General features: G+C 47.3%; 1 protein-coding gene across 2 annotated transcripts in view; it reads left to right on the plus strand.

Moving 5' to 3' along the window:
• Nucleotides 1-22,309, plus strand: part of SLC30A9 (solute carrier family 30 member 9) — a 178,955-nt gene that overhangs the window by 19,663 nt on the left and 136,983 nt on the right. For both annotated transcript variants that reach the window (XM_075347000.1, XM_075347001.1), the window contains exon 2: nucleotides 2,555-2,707. In XM_075347000.1, the coding sequence (XP_075203115.1) occupies nucleotides 2,555-2,707 (153 nt within the window). The remainder of the gene's footprint in view (nucleotides 1-2,554; nucleotides 2,708-22,309) is intronic.

A 22,309-nucleotide genomic window follows, 5' to 3' on the forward strand; every position in this document is an offset into this window, starting at 1 on the left:
CCGTGCAAATCTAGGGCGGAAATCGGAGTGTCGGTTCAGATTTCTGATGTGAAAAAACAAGTCTGCTATTATGCCAATGTGTGAATATTACCTGAGCAGAGGTCCACAAACTTTCTTATCTTCACATTCACACCTGAGATGATCACAAGGCACACTCTGTATGAAAACATTTAAGGGCATGTGCCCCTATTACATTTATAAAGTGATAATAGTCCAGAGCACCTCTTTAAAAAGTAGCAGTGGCCTAGGGGCGTCCCCTTGCAGAGTAGCATTTAAAACGGTGGGCATCCACTTGCACAATATTGGCCTGATGGTGTCACCTTGCATAGTAGCGTTTTCTTGGGTGGGGGTGTGCCCCCCTGTGCATAATATCGTTGGCCTGGGGCGCTCTTTGCACAATAGCGTTTCCTCGGGTGTGCCCCCCTATGCATAATGTCGTTGGCCTGGGGGGGCGCTCTTTGTACAGTAGCTTTTTTTTGGGTGGGCACCCATATACATAATATCGTTAGCCTGGGGGCGCTCTTTACACAGTAGCGTTTCTTCGGTTGTGCCCCCCATGCATAATGTCGTTGGCCTGGGGGAGCACTCTTTGCACAGTAGCGTTTCCTCGGGTGGGCACCCATATGCATAACATCGTTGGCCTCGGTGCGCCCTTTGCACAGTAGCGTTTCCTTGGGAGGGCTTCCATTTGCATCATAGTGTTGGCCTTAGGGCGGCCCCTTCTAGATTTGTAATTGCCCCCAGTGGACCTCAATACAGTTGACAGTAGCATTCCCCGAGCCTCTGAAGGAAGACCCCTGCCCTACGGATGCTCTCAAATATACCTTCTCACACTCTCATATGTGCCATTTGAACATATTTCTAATTGTCACTAAATTTGGGACAGGTATCAGCTGCTTCTATATTTCCATGGGTAATTTTTCCATGTTTGTCACTCTTCACTCTGTGGTTTTGCCATGAAAAAAGTGAAATTAGCTGAGCAGAGGCTTACGCAGCCTTGTTGCACTGTAATGCGCATCTACAGCTCTGCTAGTGGATAATATCCTGAGAGTCGACTTGTTTGTCCAGGAATTTTATATATTCCCTTGGATTTGCAGGAAACACCTCTCTATTCTAGCATATCTGACGGTTCGGATTTCTCCTGAGCCTCGAACCGCTCCTGCCCTGTCCTCATCCCCTGTGGTGGTGTCGGTTGACTCCCCAGCGCCACCTGTCTGCCACTCCAGGCGCTTGGCTGCTAGGCGCCAGGTGTCTAGGGTCTTTGTTCATTCTGAGGCTGTCCCTGTTTTGCCCTACTGCACATGCGCGGGTTCCTGCTGCCTTCCCTGTCTCTAAGTGCGGGATTCCCGCTACTGCGTATACTCGTGACATCACCAGTGTTGCGGTGGCTCCTGATTGACCGCCGTTGACATAACCAATGACACAGCGGACGTTGATGACATCATTGGTGATGTGGCGGTCCTCGGGTGGCCGCTGCTGGCGCCATTTCCATCTGGTGCTTGGCTTGGGGCAGGGCTTACTGTTTAAAAGACCCTGCACGGCGCACATGGCTGCGCGAGCGTCCTTCTGGTTCTGTGGCACTAGCAGAGCAGTGCAGCAATATAGGGCTGTGTTGGCGCAATGGCCGCTATAGTGTCAGTGACAGTGACAGTGCTGCATGTGATACTGGAAACGATAGGCAAGGTTAGTTGTCTGGTGCCCGTCACGCCAAGATTCTCGACGAGGCACAGTCGGGGCCAGTTATCCCGTTTCTGCCCTTCCACTGCAGTCATAATGTGGTAGCTCGGTGAAGCTGACTGGGCTGTGCCTACTGTCCCGGTGTGCTCCCGTTCCGGTGTGCCCCCTACACACACGGTCAGTTTCCCTCAGGCCTTCCTGGGCTGTTAACAGGAGAGCTTCGGTACTCTGTGGATGTGTTTTTATTTTCGTGTTTCTCTGAAGTTGTGCCGTACGGCCGCTTGTCCTTCTGTGGCTGTGTCATCTGCCCCGAAGATCTCGGGAGACGTTGAAGCTGTTATTAGTTTTGCTCTACCCATCCTCCCGCGTAACAACTTCATTGGATGAAATGTCTTGCCGCTGTCGCCACGGTCTGTTAAGCCCCGCTTTATCTTTCCCTTTTCTTCCAGTATGTTATGCTATGTGTGCATGTTGAGTGATTGGCTGCAGAAATACCTGCACCGTTTCTGCATCCCTTGGCAGACAAAATGCAAAGCAAAACCGCGTATTTTTGCATGCGTTTTTTGCATTGTTTTCAATGGTGCAAAATGCAGGCAAAAACTCTGAAAGAATTGACATGCTGCAGATTATTTTCTGCACCAAATCTTCAAGGAAAAAAAAACCTAAAAACTCAACGTGCACAACACTTCAGAATTCTCATTGACTTTGCTGGCCTTAGGATTTGCCAAACTGCTCTAAAAAAAAAAAAAAAAGCAATAAAAGCGCACTGTGCACGCAGCCTTACCGCCTGTGATGCCCCCTCCTGGTTGGACGCATCCAGTAGTATGTAATTCCTTGTGTGGCAGCCTCAGTATTTATATGCCTATGTTTTCCCCAGGATGGCAGCACTCTGTGAAGAGTAGGGGGCTCCTGTGTGTGATGCCATCTAGTCGTCTGCCAGTGCAAGCACAGATCCGGCTGTATTCTTCCAATGAGCCCAAGGAAGGAGGTGGACCAACCGAGGGCAACGCAGCAGATAAATCCACAGCAGGTAATAATTATTTGTTTGGTTAACTAATATATTTTGCCAAGAGGAAATGGGTGTTTTATGATCGCCTTTCTGTATTCAGTGTTATTGGAAAAAAAGAAAGCATTTTCACTCCCACTATTCCATCCTATTCACATGGCGCAGTTAACATGCATTTTTTTACTTGCAAAATTCTGTTGTAAAAGGCAATTTGATTGCACTTTAGAAGTGAGATCCTAAAGTTATTCTGCTTTCCATCTGTCCCTTCCGTTTTACTATCTTTCTTTTAACACAAGGAGAGGGAAGTTTGCAGCATAACTGGGAGCAAAATCTGCAGCGATCCTTCCAGTTTTTACTAAAGGTGGTGTCACACACAACGACAACGACGTCGCTGCTACGTCACCATTTTCTGTGACGTTGCAGCGACGTCCCGTCGCTGTCGCTGTGTGTGACATCCAGCAATGACCTGGCCCCTGCTGTGAGGTCGCCGCTCCTTGCTGAATGTCCAGCTTCATTTTTTGGTCGTCTCTCTCCCACTGTGACGCACACATCGCTGTGTGTGACAGCGAGAGAGCGACGAAATGAAGCGAGCAGGGAGCAGGAGCCGGCGTCTGGCAGCTGCGGAAAGCTATAACCACTGTAAACATCGGGTAACCAAGGTGGTTACCCGATATTTACCTTCGTTACCAGCCTCCGCCGCTCTCACGCTGCCTGTGCTGCCGGCTCCGGCTCTCTGCACATGTAGCTGCAGTACACATCGTGTAATTAACCCGATGTGTACTGTAGCTAGGAGAGCAAGGAGCCAGCGCTAAGCAGTGTGCGCGGCTCCCTGCTCTCTGCACTGTGACATGTAGCTGCAGTACACATGGGGTTAATTAACCCGATGTGTACTGTAGCTAGGAGAGCAGGCAGCCAGCGCTCAGTGTGCGCGGCTCCATGCTCTCTGCACATGTTGCATAACAGCGATGCGTGTCGTTATGATCGCTGCTTCGGCTGCTGTGTTTGACAGCTTAAGCAGCGATCATAACAGCGACTTACAAGGTCGCTGCTACGTCACAGAAAATGGTGACGTAACATCGACGTCGTTGTCGCTGTCGTTTAGTGTGAACCCAGCTTTAGGCCCTACACCTAAAGATATCTCACATGAGATGTATCCAGCCACATATCTTTTACTGGGCTGCTTGCTGTTTTTATGTAATTACTGTGTTATCAGCTGACGATTATCAGTAAAGGACTAGTAAATCTACTTCCATATAGTCCTCCATATACATGAACTCTGTATAATGCTGTTAGTACCACTGATTGGTAGCTTTTTGCCTATGCAGAGTGTACACAGAAATCTGTCATTGTTGTGGGCGGGGTTATACAGAGCTCAGCATCCAGAGAACTGCTACATCTGCAGTAGAGAAAACAGGGATTTTATGACTACAAGACCAGTAAGCGATACATCGCTGGAATCTGGGTCTCAGCTCCTACTTTCGTTCTACTCTTAAATTGGATAGCAAAAGCCTGGTGACAGGTTCTTTTTAAAGTGAACCTGTCCAGTGCAGTTCTGGGTGCATATTATTAATAATAATAATAATAATAATATTATTATTATCTATTTATAGAGCACCATTGATTCCATGGTGCTGTACATGAGAGGGGGTTACATACAGAATACATATACAAGTTACAGTAGACAGACTAGTACAGGGGGAAGAGGGCCCTGCCCTTGCGGGCTTACATTCTATAGGATTTTGGGGAGGAGACAGTAGGTGGGGTGTAGATTGGTCGGGCGGCGGCTCCGCTCGGTGGTCGGGCGGCGGCTCCGCTCGGTGGCATATTGCTAATCCCTGCTTCCATAACACCTCAGCAGTGCCACAGGCTGATCGCCTTCATGCCACGCCGCATTGATGCAGTAATTCATGCAAAAGGAGCCCGACCAAGTATTGAGGCATTTACTGTACAGACTTTTCAGTAGGCGCCAACATTTCTGAGTGTAACATCATTTTTTTCAGCTGGTCTTATATAATATTCTAATTTTCTGAGATAATGACTTTTGGGTTTTCATTGGCTGTAAGCCATAATCATCAACATTAACCCCTTAACGACCGCGGGCCGCAAAATTACGTCCTAGCGGTCATAACGTTACTGCCCGCGGTCTTCCGGCAAGATCATGCTGCGATCGGCACACATCTCAGCTGATTTTCACAGCTGAGATGTGTGCCTGCTAGGCACGAGCAGAATCGTTATCTGCTCGTGCCGTTTAACCCCTTATATGGCGCTGTCAATATGTGACAGCGCCATTATAAGCGCGATCGCGGTAAACTTTTACTTACCGCCCGATACCGGAAGTCACGTGACGCGATCACGTGACTTCCGATAGTTGTCATGGTAGCACAGGGTCATGTGATGACTCCTGTACTACACATGACTTGCTTGCACTTTCGCTTTGCCCGCTGCACAGCAAAAGAGAAAGAGAGCGTATCTGCTGTTTACAGCCTTGTAGCTGTGATCAGCAGATACTGCAGAGCGATCGGATTGCTGATCGCAATAGCCCCCTAGGGGGACTAGTAAAATTAAAAAAAAAAGTAAAAAAAAGACCTAAAAGTTCAAATCACCCCCCATTTGCCCCATTGAAAATTAAAGGGTTAAAAAAATAGAAAATATACACACATTTGGTATCGCCGCGTTCAGAAACGCCTGATCTATCAAAATATAAAATCAATTAATCTGATCAGTGTACGGCGTAGCGGCAAAAAAATTCGAAACGCCAAAACGACGTTTTTTTGTCACCACAACTTTTGCGCAAAATGCAATAAGAGGCGATCAAAACGTAGCATCTGCGCAAAAATGGTACCGTTAAAAACGTCAGCTCGAGACGCAAAAAATAAGCCCTCACTGAGCCATAGATCCCGAAACGTGAGAACGCTACGGGTCACGGAATATGGCGTAAAACGTGCGCCACTTTTTTTTAGACAAACGTTCAATTTATTTTTTTTAACCCCTTATATAAAAGTAAACCTATACATGTTTGGTGTCTACGAACTCGCACTGACCTGAGGCATCACACCCACACATCAGTTTTACCATATAGTGAACACAGTGAATAAAATATCTCAAAAACCTATCGCACTTTTTTTGCAATTTTTCTGCATTTGGAATTTTTTTTGCCATTTTCCAGTACACTATATGGTAAAACTGATGGTTTCATTTAAAAGTACAGCTCGTTCCGCAAAAAATGAGCCCTCACATGACCACATTGACTGAAAAATAAAAAAAGGGTTACGTCTCGCAGAAAAAGAATGGCGAAAAAAAAAACGGAAAGCGAAAAATCGGCCGGTCGTGAAGGGGTTAACAGAAATAAACACGTGAAATAGATCCTTCTGTGTGTAATGACTCTATATAATATATAGGAATAGATCCCTCTGTGTGTAATGACTCTATATAATATATAGGAATAGATCCCTCTGTGTGTAATGACTCTATATAATATATAGGAATAGATCCCTCTGTGTGTAATGACTCTATATAATATATAGGAATAGATCCCTCTGTGTGTAATGACTCTATATAATATATAGGAATAGATCACTCTGTGTGTAATGACTGTATATAATATGTTTCCCTTTTTGTATTGAATTACTGAAATAAATTAACTTTTTGATGATATTCTAATTTATTGAGATGCATTTGTATGTAAGACAATGCCTTTTATAATTGCTCCTCCCCATATTCTCATCGGTCCATTGGGCACCTCTGAGCGGTGCTTGGTTACTCCTCTGTCCCCACAATCATCATCTCTCTACACAGCCGCTGCCCCTGTGCAGCTTTTGTTGTGCGAGAGTTGAACAGACTGTAAAGGTACCTTCACACATAACGACTTACCTGCGATCCCAAAAACGATGCGATCTGATAGGGATCGCAGGTAAGTCGCTGGGAGGTCGCTGGTGAGATGTGTCACAGTCAGATCTTACCAGCGATGCAGGAACAATACAGGTTGCAGTAGCGACCTGTATAATGATCTCAGCAGTCACTGGGATCCTGTCACATAGTGTCAAACACAGCGATGTGTCCTGCCCAGCAGGACATCACCTTTGAAGAAAATGGCCTGGACCATTCTGCAACGACTAGAGATCTCACAGCAGGGGCCTGATCGCTGGTAAGTGTCACACATAGCGAGATCGCTAACTGGATCGCAACTGCGTCACCAAAACGGTGACTCAGCTGCGATCTCGCTAGCGATCTCGTTATGTGTGACAGTACCTTAAGCGATGTACGAGTCGTCAATCAAGGCTGGAGAGACTGTGATAGTGAGGGCATAGAGGGCGCCAAGTACAGACCAGAGATGCATCAGACCGTGTGGGCTCAGTGCCTACTATCAAATGGATAGGAACAATACTAAAAGACTTTTTTTTTTTTTTTTGTATGTGTTGAGCTGTGATCTTATAAAGAAGTTGCAGGAGTGCAATTAAAGACAGGCGAGGTACAGCGTTATATAGGAAATCCTGGTTACATTAAGGCCCTGTCACACACAGAGATATATCTGTGGCAGATCTGTGGTTGCAGTGAAATTGTGGACAATCAGTGCCAGGTTTGTGGCTGTGTACAAATGGAACAATATGTCCATGATTTCACTGCAACCACAGATCTGCCAAAGATTTATCTCTGTGTGTGACGGGGCCTTTACACTATCTAATGTCGGGATCAATGTACAATTGAGCCAAGCTATGGGAGCTTCCAAGTTTTACAAAAATGTGGTGTTTTCCTTCTGCAAAAAAAATAATGTAAATGGGCCTACTATTAGATTCTTTTATATTTGTTTTGGGACTGTCCTCCTTTATTCAAAAGTTTTCAGAGCACAAGAAAAAATAAAAAAAAATAGAAAAGCAAGAATATATATAAATATATATTTGTCGACTCTATAAAAAGGATGAATATTAATTTGTTGCCTCAGTGACTGCTGTACTATTACTCCGACTTCCATCCAGGATTATAATTTCTTCCACGTTTCCCTGAAAATAAGACCTACTCCGACAATAAGCCCTAACATTATTTTACAGGATTTTTGGGATATGCTTGAAATATAAGCCGTACTCTAAAAATAAGCCCTAGTTACAGTCAGGGCCGACATTAGGGGGAGTCAACCTGCTCAATTTCTCGGGGCCCCCACTCTCTTAGGGACCCCAGCAGTTGTATTCTGAGGTTCAGGTGGTTTAAGGACCTTTGGTTGTTTTAAGGACCTTTTGATGACTTCACAGTCATGTGACCAAAGGTCTCTTAATTGCAGAATTCTAAAGAACTGAACAGGAGATAGGCTGGAATACAGGATCCGGCATTAGGGAGCAGAGAGAGCAACTGGTCAATTTCACAGGACACCCATTCTCCTTGGGGCCCAGCCTTTATATGCTGCTGATATCACTGCTTTAGGACCTTTGTGCCATCAAGAATGAAATGCGTATTGTTCATAGGAAAAAAAACCCCCATCCCCTAAAAATAAGTCCTAGCCCATCTTTCGGAGCCAAAGTAATAAAAGACCCATTCTTATTTTCGGGGAACACATTAGTACAGATCTGGGAAAATATTCTAATGGGGAGATGGATAGTAAATGATTTGTGTCACAGTGTAACACAAAGGGCTGCGGCAATAAGAGCTGCATACGTTATAATAGGCTAATACAGTCACAATATTAATTTATGTAAACTTTTTGGGAAAAACAATCTAAACCTCCTTTAACCAAAAAAAAAAAAAAAGTCTAGGGGTTGAGTCCCGGAAGCAGTTGAAAACTTGATTCACACTTGCAGTGTTTGGTGCCGTTATTGCCTTGTGAAGGTTTTTGTCGAATGCAGAAGACGATTCTTACTTTTTATACAATTTTTTTTTTTTATTTTTATTGGGGCCATTTTTTGCTTTGGCTGAAAAATGCGCCAGAAATTGTGTGAACGCAGACCAGCAGTGCCAAATTGGTTAACTTCTTATTGAAAAATTAGGTGTTAGTAGAAAAGGATGTAAGTAAGCAAATCTGAGAGATCCTCGGTATAGAGAGGGGATGACGGAGAGGTTTACTTTAGGTGAAGATTCTTTTTCGGTTTCTCTGCAGCCTTGGAGAACATTAGGATTTTAGCAGTAAAATATAATTCATGTATAGACGAGTTTACTCTACATTATCGCTAATAAAAATTTTTATATAGCGGCAATATATTCTGCAGCACTTTACAGTTAAGAAGAGGCTTGTACAGACAATGAAGACAATAGAACGTAACACACAGTTCAACAATTACAGGAGGAGGGAGGGCCCTGTGCAGAAGCTTATAATTTATAAATTAGGGGGACACAATAGGTAGAACGTGCTTGTCATGTATGGTCCAGTCATCATATTAAATAGGGGTTTTCTAACAAAGCTGCATGAGCCGTCATTAGCCATTATCTATGTAAGTGCAGTTACCAAGTGCTATTGGGTGCATGGAGGATGTGTGGACAGATGAATTGAAGGAATCAGACTTTGAAGAAAATTTAGAAAGGAAGAAGATCAGAGATGGATAAGATAAGTGAGGTGATAGCAGGGCCGGCGTCAGCACCCGGCAAACCCGGGCAAATGCCGGGGCCCTGGAGAGCCGGGGGGGCCCACTCGGCCTCGTCAGTTCTCCTGTCCCTTGGCCTGGGTCCACTCGCCTTTACAGTTCTGCTGCCCCCGGCCGAGTTCCGGGGACCGCAGTCCTCGGCAGCAATCTGCGGCGCCGTCACTTTAAGGCGCGCAGACATCCTGGTTTGAATTTCATCTGTGGGCGGAGCTACCGCCTTCTCAGTCCCACAGATGGAGGCGATCTTCTGCCCGGCGCTGTGTGGGCCCCCTCTCTACTGTGACCTAATCGGGTAAGTGCCCTCCCCGCCTCCCCATTATGGGCCCCGGTGAGCTGCTTCTACCCCCCAGATGTATGGCCTGCCAATCCCCCCGCCGAGCCGCGGGTGCTGTCCCCGCCGTTGCCGCGGGTGCTGTCCCCGCCGTTGCCGCGGGTGCTGTCCCCGCCGTTGCCGCGGGTGCTGTCCCCGCCGTTGCCGCGGGTGCTGTCCCCGCCGTTGCCGCGGGTGCTGTCCCCGCCGTTGCCGCGGGTGCTGTCCCCGCCGTTGCCGCGGGTGCTGTCCCCGCCGTTGCCGCGGGTGCTGTCCCCGCCGTTGCCGCGGGTGCTGTCCCCGCCGTTGCCGCGGGTGCTGTCCCCGCCGTTGCCGCGGGTGCTGTCCCCGCCGTTGCCGCGGGTGCTGTCCCCGCCGTTGCCGCGGGTGCTGTCCCCGCCGTTGCCGCGGGTGCTGTCCCCGCCGTTGCCGCGGGTGCTGTCCCCGCCGTTGCCGCGGGTGCTGTCCCCGCCGTTGCCGCGGGTGCTGTCCCCGCCGTTGCCGCGGGTGCTGTCCCCGCCGTTGCCGCGGGTGCTGTCCCCGCCGTTGCCGCGGGTGCTGTCCCCGCCGTTGCCGCGGGTGCTGTCCCCGCCGTTGCCGCGGGTGCGAGCCCCGCCGTTGCCGCGGGTGCGAGCCCCGCCGAGCCGCAGAGTTGTGTGTGTTTGTCTGTATGTAGCAGAGTTGTGTGTGTTTGTCTGTATGTAGCAGAGTTGTGTGTGTTTGTCTGTATGTAGCAGAGTTGTGTGTGTTTGTCTGTATGTAGCAGAGTTGTGTGTGTTTGTCTGTATGTAGCAGAGTTGTGTGTGTTTGTCTGTATGTAGCAGAGTTGTGTGTGTTTGTCTGTATGTAGCAGAGTTGTGTGTGTTTGTCTGTATGTAGCAGAGTTGTGTGTGTTTGTCTGTATGTAGCAGAGTTGTGTGTGTTTGTCTGTATGTAGCAGAGTTGTGTGTGTTTGTCTGTATGTAGCAGAGTTGTGTGTGTTTGTCTGTATGTAGCAGAGTTGTGTGTGTTTGTCTGTATGTAGCAGAGTTGTGTGTGTTTGTCTGTATGTAGCAGAGTTGTGTGTGTTTGTCTGTATGTAGCAGAGTTGTGTGTGTTTGTCTGTATGTAGCAGAGTTGTGTGTGTTTGTCTGTATGTAGCAGAGTTGTGTGTGTTTGTCTGTATGTAGCAGAGTTGTGTGTGTTTGTCTGTATGTAGCAGAGTTGTGTTTGTCTGTCTATGTAGCAGAGTTGTGTGTGTTTGTCTGTCTATGTAGCAGAGTTGTGTGTGTTTGTCTGTCTATGTAGCAGAGTTGTGTGTGTTTGTCTGTCTATGTAGCAGAGTTGTGTGTGTTTGTCTGTCTATGTAGCAGAGTTGTGTGTGTTTGTCTGTCTATGTAGCAGAGTTGTGTGTGTTTGTCTGTCTATGTAGCAGAGTTGTGTGTGTTTGTCTGTCTATGTAGCAGAGTTGTGTGTGTTTGTCTGTCTATGTAGCAGAGTTGTGTGTGTCTGTCTATGTAGCAGAGTTGTGTGTGTCTGTCTATGTAGCAGAGTTGTGTGTGTCTGTCTATGTAGCAGAGTTGTGTGTGTCTGTCTGTCTATGTAGCAGAGTTGTGTGTGTTTGTCTGTCTATGTAGCAGAGTTGTGTGTGTTTGTCTGTCTATGTAGCAGAGTTGTGTGTGTTTGTCTGTCTATGTAGCAGAGTTGTGTGTGTTTGTCTGTCTATGTAGCAGAGTTGTGTGTGTTTGTCTGTCTATGTAGCAGTGTTGTGTGTGTTTGTCTGTATGTAGCAGTGTTGTGTGTGTTTGTCTGTATGTAGCAGTGTTGTGTGTGTTTGTCTGTATGTAGCAGTGTTGTGTGTTTGTCTCTGTATGTAGCAGAGTTGTGTGTGTGTGTGTGTATGTGTGTTTGCTACATAGACAGACAAACACACACAACTCTGCTACATACAGACAGACAAACACACACACACAACTCTGCTACATACAGACAAACAAACACACACACAACTCTGCTACATACAGACAGACAGAGTTGTGTGTGTTTGTCTGTATGTAGCAGAGTTGTGTGTGTGTGTTTTTCTCTGTCTGTATGTAGCAGAGTTGTGTGTGTTTGTCTGTATGTAGCAGTGTTGTGTGTGTGTGTTTGCTACATACAGACAAACACACACAACTCTGCTACATACAGACAGACACACACAACTCTGCTACATACAGACAGAGTTGTGTGTTTGTCTGTATGTAGCAGAGTTGTGTCTGTCTGTATGCAGCAGACTTGTGTATGTGTGTGTGTCTGTAAGTGTATATGACTGTATAGATTTGTCTGTTTATATGTATTTTTGTGAGTTTCTCTTTAAATATGTATATGTACGTGTTCGTATCGGTGTCTGTGTGTGGATGGGGCCCACTGGGACTCTTCCGCCCAGGGCCAACAAAAACCTGGAGCCGGCCCTGGGTGATAGGCTTGTCCAAAGAGATGTGTTTTTAAAACATTCTTAAATATATAGGAGCTAGGAATGAATCGGATCGCTCAGGGTAGTGCATTCCAGCATACTGGCGGAACATAAGAAAAGTCTTGGAGACCGAAATGGGCGGTTCGGATTATGAGGATGTTGCTCTTGGGTCAGTTGCAGAACGGAGAGCCACGAGTAGGGTGATAGACATAGATGAGGGTTGAGATGTAGGTTGATGTAGAACTGTGGAGAGCTTTGTAAGTGCGATAGATGAATTCCTTTCTCGCCTTTTCATTCGGGGACACAGACAATGGGTATTATGATGTCTCCAGGGAGGCGTGACACTAGATTTGCAAAAGTGTTAGCTCCTCCCCCCACAGCATATACCCTAGCTAGGCAGGAAACTAGCTCAGTTTTTTCTAGTGTCAGCAGAGAGGCTGACATGTCTGGCCTTGCCCTACCAGGTGCCTTGGGCCAGATTATTTTGTTTTTATTTTGTATTTTTCTTAATCATTCTATTTTTGATTATGGGGCAATACCAGGGTGCCTTGCCACCCTCGTTCCCCCTGCGTACGGGCAGAGGAAACCTGGCGTGCACAAGCCGTCAGTCTTCCCTCGCGCCCAAGTGGTCTGATCTGCGTACCCCTCCAGGCTCCCTGGAAGCACCTCACACCAAGGTAGCTCCAGAGGGCTAAGCAGAGCCGAGGACCTGCTTCAGCCTTGAGCCTGAGATCCCCGCATCACCGGACCGACGCGTCTTCAGACGGAGCCAGGAGCAGGTAGGGAGACGACGAGTCATCTGTCCCCTGCATCCAAACCGCCGCCTGAAAAGGCGCCGGTGTGGCGATGCAGGCCGTGATCCCGGGGAGCCTCATTAATTTAGCCACCGGCGTTGGCCTGCATTCTAGCTACGCCCCCTCTCACTGCTCTGGAGGCCGCTCACGCAGTCGCAGCGGCTCTCATTCTGATTGGCCGTCACGTTAGTCCCAGCCCTGGGACCAATCAGCCTCCGGGGGCCGTCTCACTCCTCCATGCTGCCAGGAATGCTGGACGCCATTTTCCACATGGGGAGCAGACACGGGTGAGATCGCCTCCTTGGCTCTGCACTTCTGCAGCACTATATATACCGCTCTGCTCAGCGGTATATCGCTGTCTCTCTAGCGGTGTGTGCCTGCTGGCTAGCGGTGTATATCAGCTATTAGCGGTATATACTGGCTCTGCCTGCAGTATCAGGGACAAAATATGGTATATGCCGGCTGTTTTGACAGTATATGCCATTTTGTTACGGTATATACCGGCTGTGCATAGCAGTCACTTTATAATACTGCTAGTGGCTCCTCATTCATATAACTCTATCCCTATAGGGCTGTAGGACTCTATTGCTGACATGCGTAACCGCAAGGTTGATCAACCTTCCCAGGCGTCCTCTACGGACCTGTACTATGCCTGTACCACCTGTGGACGCTCGTTTTCTAATGGCCGAAGCTATCCATTATGCCGGGGCTGCGATGCCCCTACTACAGTGTCACAACAGACCCCGTTGCCGGACCAGGATGCCGTGCAGTCTTTGGATTCTGCTCCGGCCACCGGTCAGGCAGCACCCCCGTCTGATGACGTTATGCCTGCATGGGCTCTTCTAATGGTTAGATGACCTTGCCACTCAGATATCCCAGCCGTCCTCAGGCTCCCACAGCCTTCCCCCGGCCCAGCTCCCTCAGAGGAGCCCGCCTGCTTCGTCTGGTCCCTCTTCCCCAGAACGTAAAAAGGCTGTTTCCAAAAGGCGCCATTGCGACCTCTATGCCTCATCCGACTCGGACGATAGTCAGGCTGACCGAGGTTCCGTAACCTTTAGCTTTAGTAGTCACGATTCTCAAGACTCTGACTCTGATTCAGATATCCTTTCTGAGTCTAGTATGCAAATTCAAAACAATGCACTCTCAATTCAAGATGAGGTAGAAAAAGACCAACAGATTTGTTTCTTCAATCAAAAATTCTTTTTGTATTTTATTTTGTAAATACTATAAGTGGAAGATAAATAATACAAGTGGAGGGACGTTTCGGCCTAAGTGTAGGCCTTCTTCACGCCGTATTACACTGTAGAAGGACAGAACAAAATATAATCACTATTTAAAGATTATATACATTAAACATTTACATACAGACAATATACATATATACATAATCAAGAGAGTTCCATGTCGGATTAAATCTTTGATAAGAATCGTAAAATATATATCAAGTTACCATAAGAATATCATGTTAAATACAGACAGCAACAGTAACAGTATGTAAAAGGTGTATAGCATACCTCCATAGAAGAGAAGAGCTAGTTTCCAAAGATGAATATTGCAAGTGCAGAGAAAGGAGAGATAGAGGGGAGACCCGGGGCTTTGTTTTTTTCTATTCGTTACAGAGAGCAAATCCTGTGACTAAAAGGTATGTAGATGAGTAGGTAATAAGCCAGCGTACATATATATAAACCTATGGTTTTGTTCTGGGCGTCTGAGTTGAGTTACCTGGTTGGTGTTGGTATATGATCTCACAGTGTGGATGTTCTGGAGAGGTTTAATGGGGGCAACCGTAGGATATTTAGATTTGTGATCCCTTTTTGTACAAAGTAGAAAATAATGGTCAGTTTCTCAGGAGAATCTGTCGATAAGTATATATAGCACTATAATGGATAGTGTGGTTACATTGTAGTACTATTTATAATTATTTCAGCAGGTATAGGGATGATATGAAGATCCGTCCTATTTATATTGCCATTAATAGTAGTACCAGAGTCTATATCCTGTAGACTCCTATCTGAGTCTAGGCATATAGAAGACACACTAATTCCGGCTGTCAATCACTCTCTGTCGATCTCTGATCAGCCTCCTGACCCGACTTCTCAGTCGACAATGGGCCAAGAAGCCTCCTAAATCCTTTGCTCAGGATCCGGTTTTTCGGCAAATTATATCTAAACTGTGGGATCACCCTGATAGAAGGTTTAATAAAAAACCCTTCTCTTCATTTGCTTATCCCTTTCCCTCTGAAATGATTAAGCCTTGGTCAGTACCCCCCGTTGTGGATCCGCCAGTATCCAGACTGGCTAAACACACGGTCATGTCTGTTTCAGACAACGCATCTCTCAAGGACTCATCCGACCGCGCAGTTGATGCTGCAGTCAAATCTATTTTCCAGGCTTCAGGCTCCTCTCTTCGCCCCCTGTTTGCCTTAACATGGGTCGCGAGAGCTATGGGGGTGTGGAGCAAGAGCCTACGCAGGATGCTTCGCTCTTGTAATATTCCGCCGGCGGCTTTTGAGATCCTTGATTTGTTCTCTCTAGCCTCTAATTATTTTCTTCACGGCTCCCTAGATGCAGCTAGTTTGTCAGCCCTATCGGCGGCCAATGCTGTCTTTGCCCGCAGAGTCCTTTTGGCTAAAAATATGGAATGCGGATAGTGCCTCCAAAAAATCCCTGTCCACACTCCCCTTCCATAGCCTGCTTCTGTTTGGAGAATCCTTGGACAAACTCATATCTGAGACGACGGGTGGTGAAAGTACCATTCTACCTCAAAAGCGGCCTGTATCCAGGAATTTTAAAAAAAATCTCCTTGGCGCAGGCAGTCCTTTCGGCCTGCCCCCCCAAAAACCATCAGCCCAATGATCGTCCCAACGCTCAGATCGAGGATCCGGTCCCTCAAGGGGCTCTTCCTGGCGTTCCCACTCCAAGCAACCTAAACCCAAAGGACCTCGCTCTGTACAAGCCCCCTCAGCATGATGCCAGGTATCCCTCAGATCCGACTCCTGTTGGAGGGCGGCTTCTGCTTTTTCGGGATATCTGGCTAGACCACACTCACGATGCTTGGGTTCGAGAAATCGTCACCTCAGGTTACAAGATCGATTTCCATTCCCTGCCGGCCAACAGGTTTCTGCGTTCTTGTCTTCCCAAGTCCAAAACGCAAAGCCAGGCCTTATTTCAGGCCATAGCCTCTTTACATAAAGCAAACGTTATCATTCCAGTGCCCCTGGAACAGCGCGGCAAAGGTTTCTATTCAACCCTTTTTGTCATTCCCAAAAAAGATGGCTCTGTCCGCCCTATCTTTGACCTCAAACGGCTGAACAAATTCGTACGGATTCGGACTTTCCGAATGGAATTATTTTGAGCAGTGCTGGCCGCCATGGAACCTGGAGAATTCCTAGTTTCCATAGACATTCAAGATGCTTATTTACACATTCCCATATGTGTCTCTCAACGGTTTCTTCGTTTTGCCGTAGGACACAGTCAATCCAATTCAGGGCCCTCCCCTTTGGGCTGGCCACTGCACCTTGGGTCTTCACAAAGGTCATGGCGGCCGTCATGTCCATTTTACACCCCAGAGGCGTCCTGGTCGTTCCCTATTTGGACAACCTTCTTGTCAAAGGGAGCTCTCTTCAAGTTTGCTCAGAAAGCGTGCAGATTTGCCTAGACACGCTGTCAAGGCTAGGCTGGCTCAACTTCAACAAGTCATCCCTCATTCCTCATCAGCGCATCACCATTTTAGGTATGCTGATAGACACGGCTCAGTCCCGGGTTTTTCTTCCAGAAGACAAGAGGTCTTCCCTGATCCGGGCCGCCCAATCCCTCCGCTCTCGCCATCACACATCCCTTCTGAATGGAATGAGAGTTTTAGGCAAGATGGTGGCAGTCATAGCAGCCGTGTCCTTTGCCCAATTCCATCTGCGCCCTCTACAACTGGATCTTCTATCCTCCTGGGACAAGAATCCAGCTTCCCTAGACCGGTCAGTTCGCCTATCTCGGGCTGCGCTCAGTTCCCTCGTCTGGTGGACTCAAGCCTCTTCCCTATGTCAAGGGAAGTCCTTCCGCCTGGTCCACTGGCAAGTAGTCACGACGGATGCCAGCCTGATAGGCTGGGGGGCGGTGTTTCTCTACCACACTGTTCACGGACGCTGGTCTCTTTCCGAGCGCTCCCTGCACATCAATATTCTAGAGATCAGAGCCATATTTTTGGCCCTTCAAAATTTTCAACCCTTACTATTGGGCCTCCCTGTTCGGATCCAGTCAGACAATGCCACGGCCGTGGCTTACATCAACCGTCAGGGAGGAACTCGCAGCAAGGCAGTGATTAAGGAAGCATCCAGGATTCTTCTTTGGGCAGAGAAGCACATCCCCATTATTTCAGCTGTCCATATCCCAGGGGTAGACAACTGGGCCGCAGACTTTCTCAGCAGGCAAGGTCTAGCGGCAGGGGAATGGTCCCTCCACGACGAAGTGTTCCATCAGATCACTCTTCGTTGGGGACTCCCAGATGTGGACCTCATGGCGTCTCGGATGAATGCCAAAATACGTCCCTTTATATCCCGGTCGAGAGACCCGCTAGCGATCGTCTCCGACGCTCTAGTTTTTCCGTGGGCGCAGTTCCGCCTACCCTACATCTTCCCTCCGTTTCCTCTCATTCCGAGAGTAATCAAGAAAATCAAAGCGGAGGGAATCCCGGTGATCCTCGTGGCCCCGGACTGGCCCAGGGGAGCCTGGTACCCAGAGCTTCTCCAACTGCTCGGCGACACTCCCTGGCGTCTTCCCGACCGCCCAGATCTTCTGTCGCAAGGTCCAATATTCCACCAGAATACAGCACAGCTGCATTTGATGGCGTGGCACTTGAATCCTTGATTCTAGCCAAATCAGGTCTTTCTTCTAAGGTAGTTCATTCCATGCTTAATGCTCGGAAGTCCTCCTCCGCCAGTATCTACCACTGGACCTGGAAGACCTATCTTTCCTGGTGTGACCGTCATATTCGGTCTCCCCTTACCTTTTCAATCCCTAATGTTCTTGCCTTTCTGCAAGACTGTCTGGACTCGGGACTAGCTCTTAGTTCCCTTAAAGGGCAAGTTTCTGCCTTGTCAATATTTTTCCAGAAGCAGCTGGCTTCTCGCCCTCAGGTCCGTACCTTTCTTCAAGGGAGAGGGTAATCCAGCAACAAAGTCCAAGGGATATTAAAATCCAAAAATTTTATTCAAATTAAAATCCATATAAAAAAAAGTCAGTCTGAGACTGACTAAGAGCCATTGGGTTCGAAATGCATCCTCTCTGACAGTTGTTTATACCCTGTTTGGACCTTTTTTTATATGGATTTTAATTTGATTTAATAAAATTTTTGGATTTTAATATCCCTTGGACTTTGATGCTGGATTACCCTCTGTCTACAATCTGGATTGCCAGTATACCCTTTCCCTTGCACGAGTCCTGGATACGGTGACCCCTCCTTTGGCTACAGGTGAGCGGATACCAATCTTTCTTTTTGTCCCTTTCTTCAAGGGGTAGCGCATTTGGTTCCTACTTATCGCCACCCCTTAGATCCCTGGGATTTGAATCTGGTTCTCGGAGCTCTCCAGCTTCCTCCCTTCGAACCTCTGAGAGAAATCTCTCTTCAACGACTGTCCTGGAAGGTTGCCTTTTTAGTCGCCATTACCTCTATCAGGCGAGTGTCCGAACTAGCGGCTCTTTCCTGTCGCTCACCTTACCTGATATTCCATCATAAGGTGTTCCTTCGGCCTTCCCCCCGCTTTTCTCCCGAAGGTCGTATCTTCTTTCCACTTAAACGAGGACATTGTGTTGCCGTCATTCTGTCCGGCCCCGGTCCACTCCTTTAAAAAAGCCCTTCACACTCTAGATCTTGTCAGGGCTCTGCGGATCTACATCTCCAGAACAGGGCCGTTGCGCAAGTCCGATGCCCTCTTAGTCCTCTCAGAAGGACATAAAAAGGGCAATCAGGCTTCTAAATCCACGATTTCTCGATGGATTAGGACTGCCATCTGTGAGGCTTACAAAGCACGAGGTGTTGTTCCTCCTCAATTTGTGCGGGCCCACTCTACGCGAGCAGTGGGTGCTTCCTGGGCTATCCGCCATCAGGCTCCGGCGGCCCAACTTTGCAGGGCCGCTACCTGGTCCAGTGTGCACACGTTTACAAAATTCTACAGAGTGCATACGCATGCCTCCGCGGATGCTGCTCTTGAAAGACAAGTCCTTCAGGCGGCAGTGGCCCATTTATAAGTGGCCACTGCTCGTTTTTTTTACAGTGTTTTGATATAAGTTCACTGCAGTTGCAGTCGTTAGTCAGCTTTTAGCCTGATGTTATACACTGTTAATTGTTCAGCTCCCACCCAGGGACTGCTTTGGGACGTCCCACTGTCTGTGTCCCCCAATGAAAAGGCGAGAAAGGAAATGACATTTTTTTTGTACTCACCGTAAAATGTCTTCATTGGAGCCTTCCATTGGGGGACACAGCTCCCACCCTTGTGGTTTTGGTTGTCCTTCTCCTACTGCTTTTACACCAAACTGAGCTAGTTTCCTGCCTAGCTAGGGTATATGCTGTGGGGGGAGGAGCTAACACTTTTGCAAATCTAGTGTCACGCCTCCCTGGAGACATCATAATTCCCACTGTCTGTGTCCCCCAATGAAGGGCTCCAAGGAAGACATTTTACGGTGAGTACACAAAAATGTCATTTTATATTGTGCTATGTAGCAAATGGGTCACCAGTGCACTGACTGGCAGAGGGTGGAGGCATCTGTTTAGCAGCTGGACAGAAACACAACCCCAGCTGCCGCATTCAGGATGGATTGGAGAAGCGAAAGTGTGGCAACACTGAGACAAGATTAAGAGCAACAAGATTTTTTTTTTTTTTTGCAGTTCCAAAGATGCAAGGTTGGATACTTGAGATGTTTTTAAGATGCAGGTGATGTGAGTGTTTGGCTATAGGGAAAGGAAAATTCTGAGTCAAATATAACCCCAAGACAGCGAGTGTGCTGCTTTTGGAATTTTAGGCTGGGGCCCCATGAGCATACGGCATCCAATGGGAGTGCATTGTATGTGATATGCTAGTTCCCGCTGTGCTGCGAGTGTAAGCAGAAAGTCATACCACTGTGATCTGATGCTGTGATCGAAAATGAGCTGTGGGGGGGAAGGCGGGTGCTGTAGAGGAAAGGGAGGAATTCATCTCCCTATCTCTTTCATTGCCAGCTGATGTGATTATTGCACTGCACTCTGGTGTCATCCGAGTGCAGTGCGATGTTTCACTTGCACCCATAGGCTTGTATGGGTGCGAGTGAATACGAATCGGGTTCCACCCACAACATACCGTGACTGTTTTCTTGGTCCAATTAGAGCTGAGAAAATAATAGCAGAAGGGAACAGCCCCATAGAGTAAGATGGGTCAGAGAGGAATGTGATTTTTTTTTTTTTTAATCGCATTCCACTCGCTCTGTTTTACTCGCCGTGTTTCTTAGCCCTTAAACAACTCAAGGTATTATAGGTAGGTTAGTAGAGGGAGGAAACATGAGTCAAGTCCAATATGGGTGGTGTTTAGAGTGAAGAGGTGTGGACCTAGGACATCAGTTTCTGTATATAGAGATTGATGCCAGTAGAAATATCGCTATTAGGCCGGGGCCACACGGGGCACTAGTGCGATGCTCGCGCTGGCAGCACAGCAGGAGCAGAGTGTCATGCGAGTGTCCCTGCGACTGAAGTCAGACTGTGCGAGCGGACCTCAGCTGTGGGAGGCAGGCCAGCACGGAGGAGGGGCGGGAGGGATTTATCTCCCTCTCTCCTCCATAGCCGACTATTGCGATTCTCGCTCTGCACATGCGGTACACCAGTGTACCGCAAGTGCAGTGCGATTTTTCTCTCGCCCCATACACTTGAATGGGTGCAAGAGAAAAGAGTCTCGCATTACAGTGGCAGCATGCTGCGATTGTTTTCTCGGTACGATTAGGGCTGAGAAAATAATCGCTCATGTGCGCTGACACACAGGCTAGAATTGGTCCGAGTGTAATGCGATGTTTTATCGCACTCCACTCGCACCGATTTTTTTTGCTGCGTGGCTTAGGCCTTACTGTGCTGCTCTGTGTGGCTACTATTTGCCACTTACTGACCCGCCTATACACATGTGGCTGAGCCTGTCATGTCGTATAGGATAATGCTCTTTAACACCAGTCCTGATGGTTATTAAGCCATTAATTTCATGGAATTCCAGATACAATTCGCTGCAACTGAGCATGATGCAGAATACTGGTAAACAAAGACTACAGCCCTCAGGTCACAAAGTGACTACTGAAAGCCCAAACAAAGCCTTTTGTGTAACAGTATTGTCCCTCTGTAGTACCTCTCAATACCCTTGTAAAAACAGTATGACTGTAACATCTCCGTGGGGTAACATTGCGGCGCAGAACACTGTGCACAATATGATCCCTCTTTGGTGACACAGGATGAGCAATTCATTTTTTTTAGATTCAGACTTGTGTCCAGACTTTTTGCTCGTCCCTGCCTGTCTTTGTTCATAATAACTTTTTTGTATGAGCTTCTTCAAGCAGATCCTCTTCAAACTCCTCCAAAAACTCCTTCAAAAACGTTTCGAAAACACTTCCAAATAATTTCTATAGGAAGTCCACTTTGCTGTTGATATGAAGAATTTTGATTTAACATTTTGTTTTATTTTTCCTGAAGAGGTTTTGAAAAGCACATGGTGGGAAAAAATGAAAGCCCATTTCACTTTTTGGAAGAGGATCCTGAAGGAAACCTTTCCAATCAAAGGTTTAAAATAACGACTTGGGGAAAAACGACTTTTTGAAAGTTCATAAAAACTTCAGAAAATGCTTCAGGGGAAAAAAGAAAAAAAAAATCCTTCAGTTTCCTAAAGTTGTTTATGCTTGAAAAACTTTGTTTTTCTTGTTTTTTTTTTTTAACTCAAAAAGCTTGGTGCCCACCCTGACCAGGCAAAGGCTCCCTAAGTCTTCTTTCACACATCAGTTTTTGCCATCAGGCACAATCCGGTTTGTGCCTGATGCGACGGATGCGTCGCAGATTGTACCAAAACTGATGAAATGGATCCGTTAAAAAAAACTGATCCGTTGAATCAGTGGCCGCGGGTAAACTGATTTTTGTCACCGCTGACAGCGCAACTCACTTCAGTTGCTCCTTGGAGCTCACAGCGAGCGGCGGTGTTCTACGGCCGCTCCTGTCGGCTTCCAATGTAGCAGAGCTGAAAGCGTTGTGGGACCTCGTGTGGATTACGCTGGACCTGGAGGGGTATTTGGGGATTAATAAAGTGGTGCAAGAGGGTGTTCTTTTTTACTTTTATTTCAAATAAAGGATTTTTCGGTGTTTGTGTTTATTTACTTTCACTACAGTCTAGTGATGAGGATGGGGGTGTCTCATAGACACTGTCATCACGAATCTAGGACTTAGTGGCAGCTATGGGCTGCCATTAACTCCTTATTACCCCATTTGCCACTGCATCAGGAAAATCGGGATGAGCCGGGTAGAGTCCCGGGACTGTTGCATCTA

This window comes from Anomaloglossus baeobatrachus, chromosome 1, assembly GCF_048569485.1.
Source record: "Anomaloglossus baeobatrachus isolate aAnoBae1 chromosome 1, aAnoBae1.hap1, whole genome shotgun sequence".
NCBI lineage: Eukaryota > Metazoa > Chordata > Amphibia > Anura > Aromobatidae > Anomaloglossus > Anomaloglossus baeobatrachus.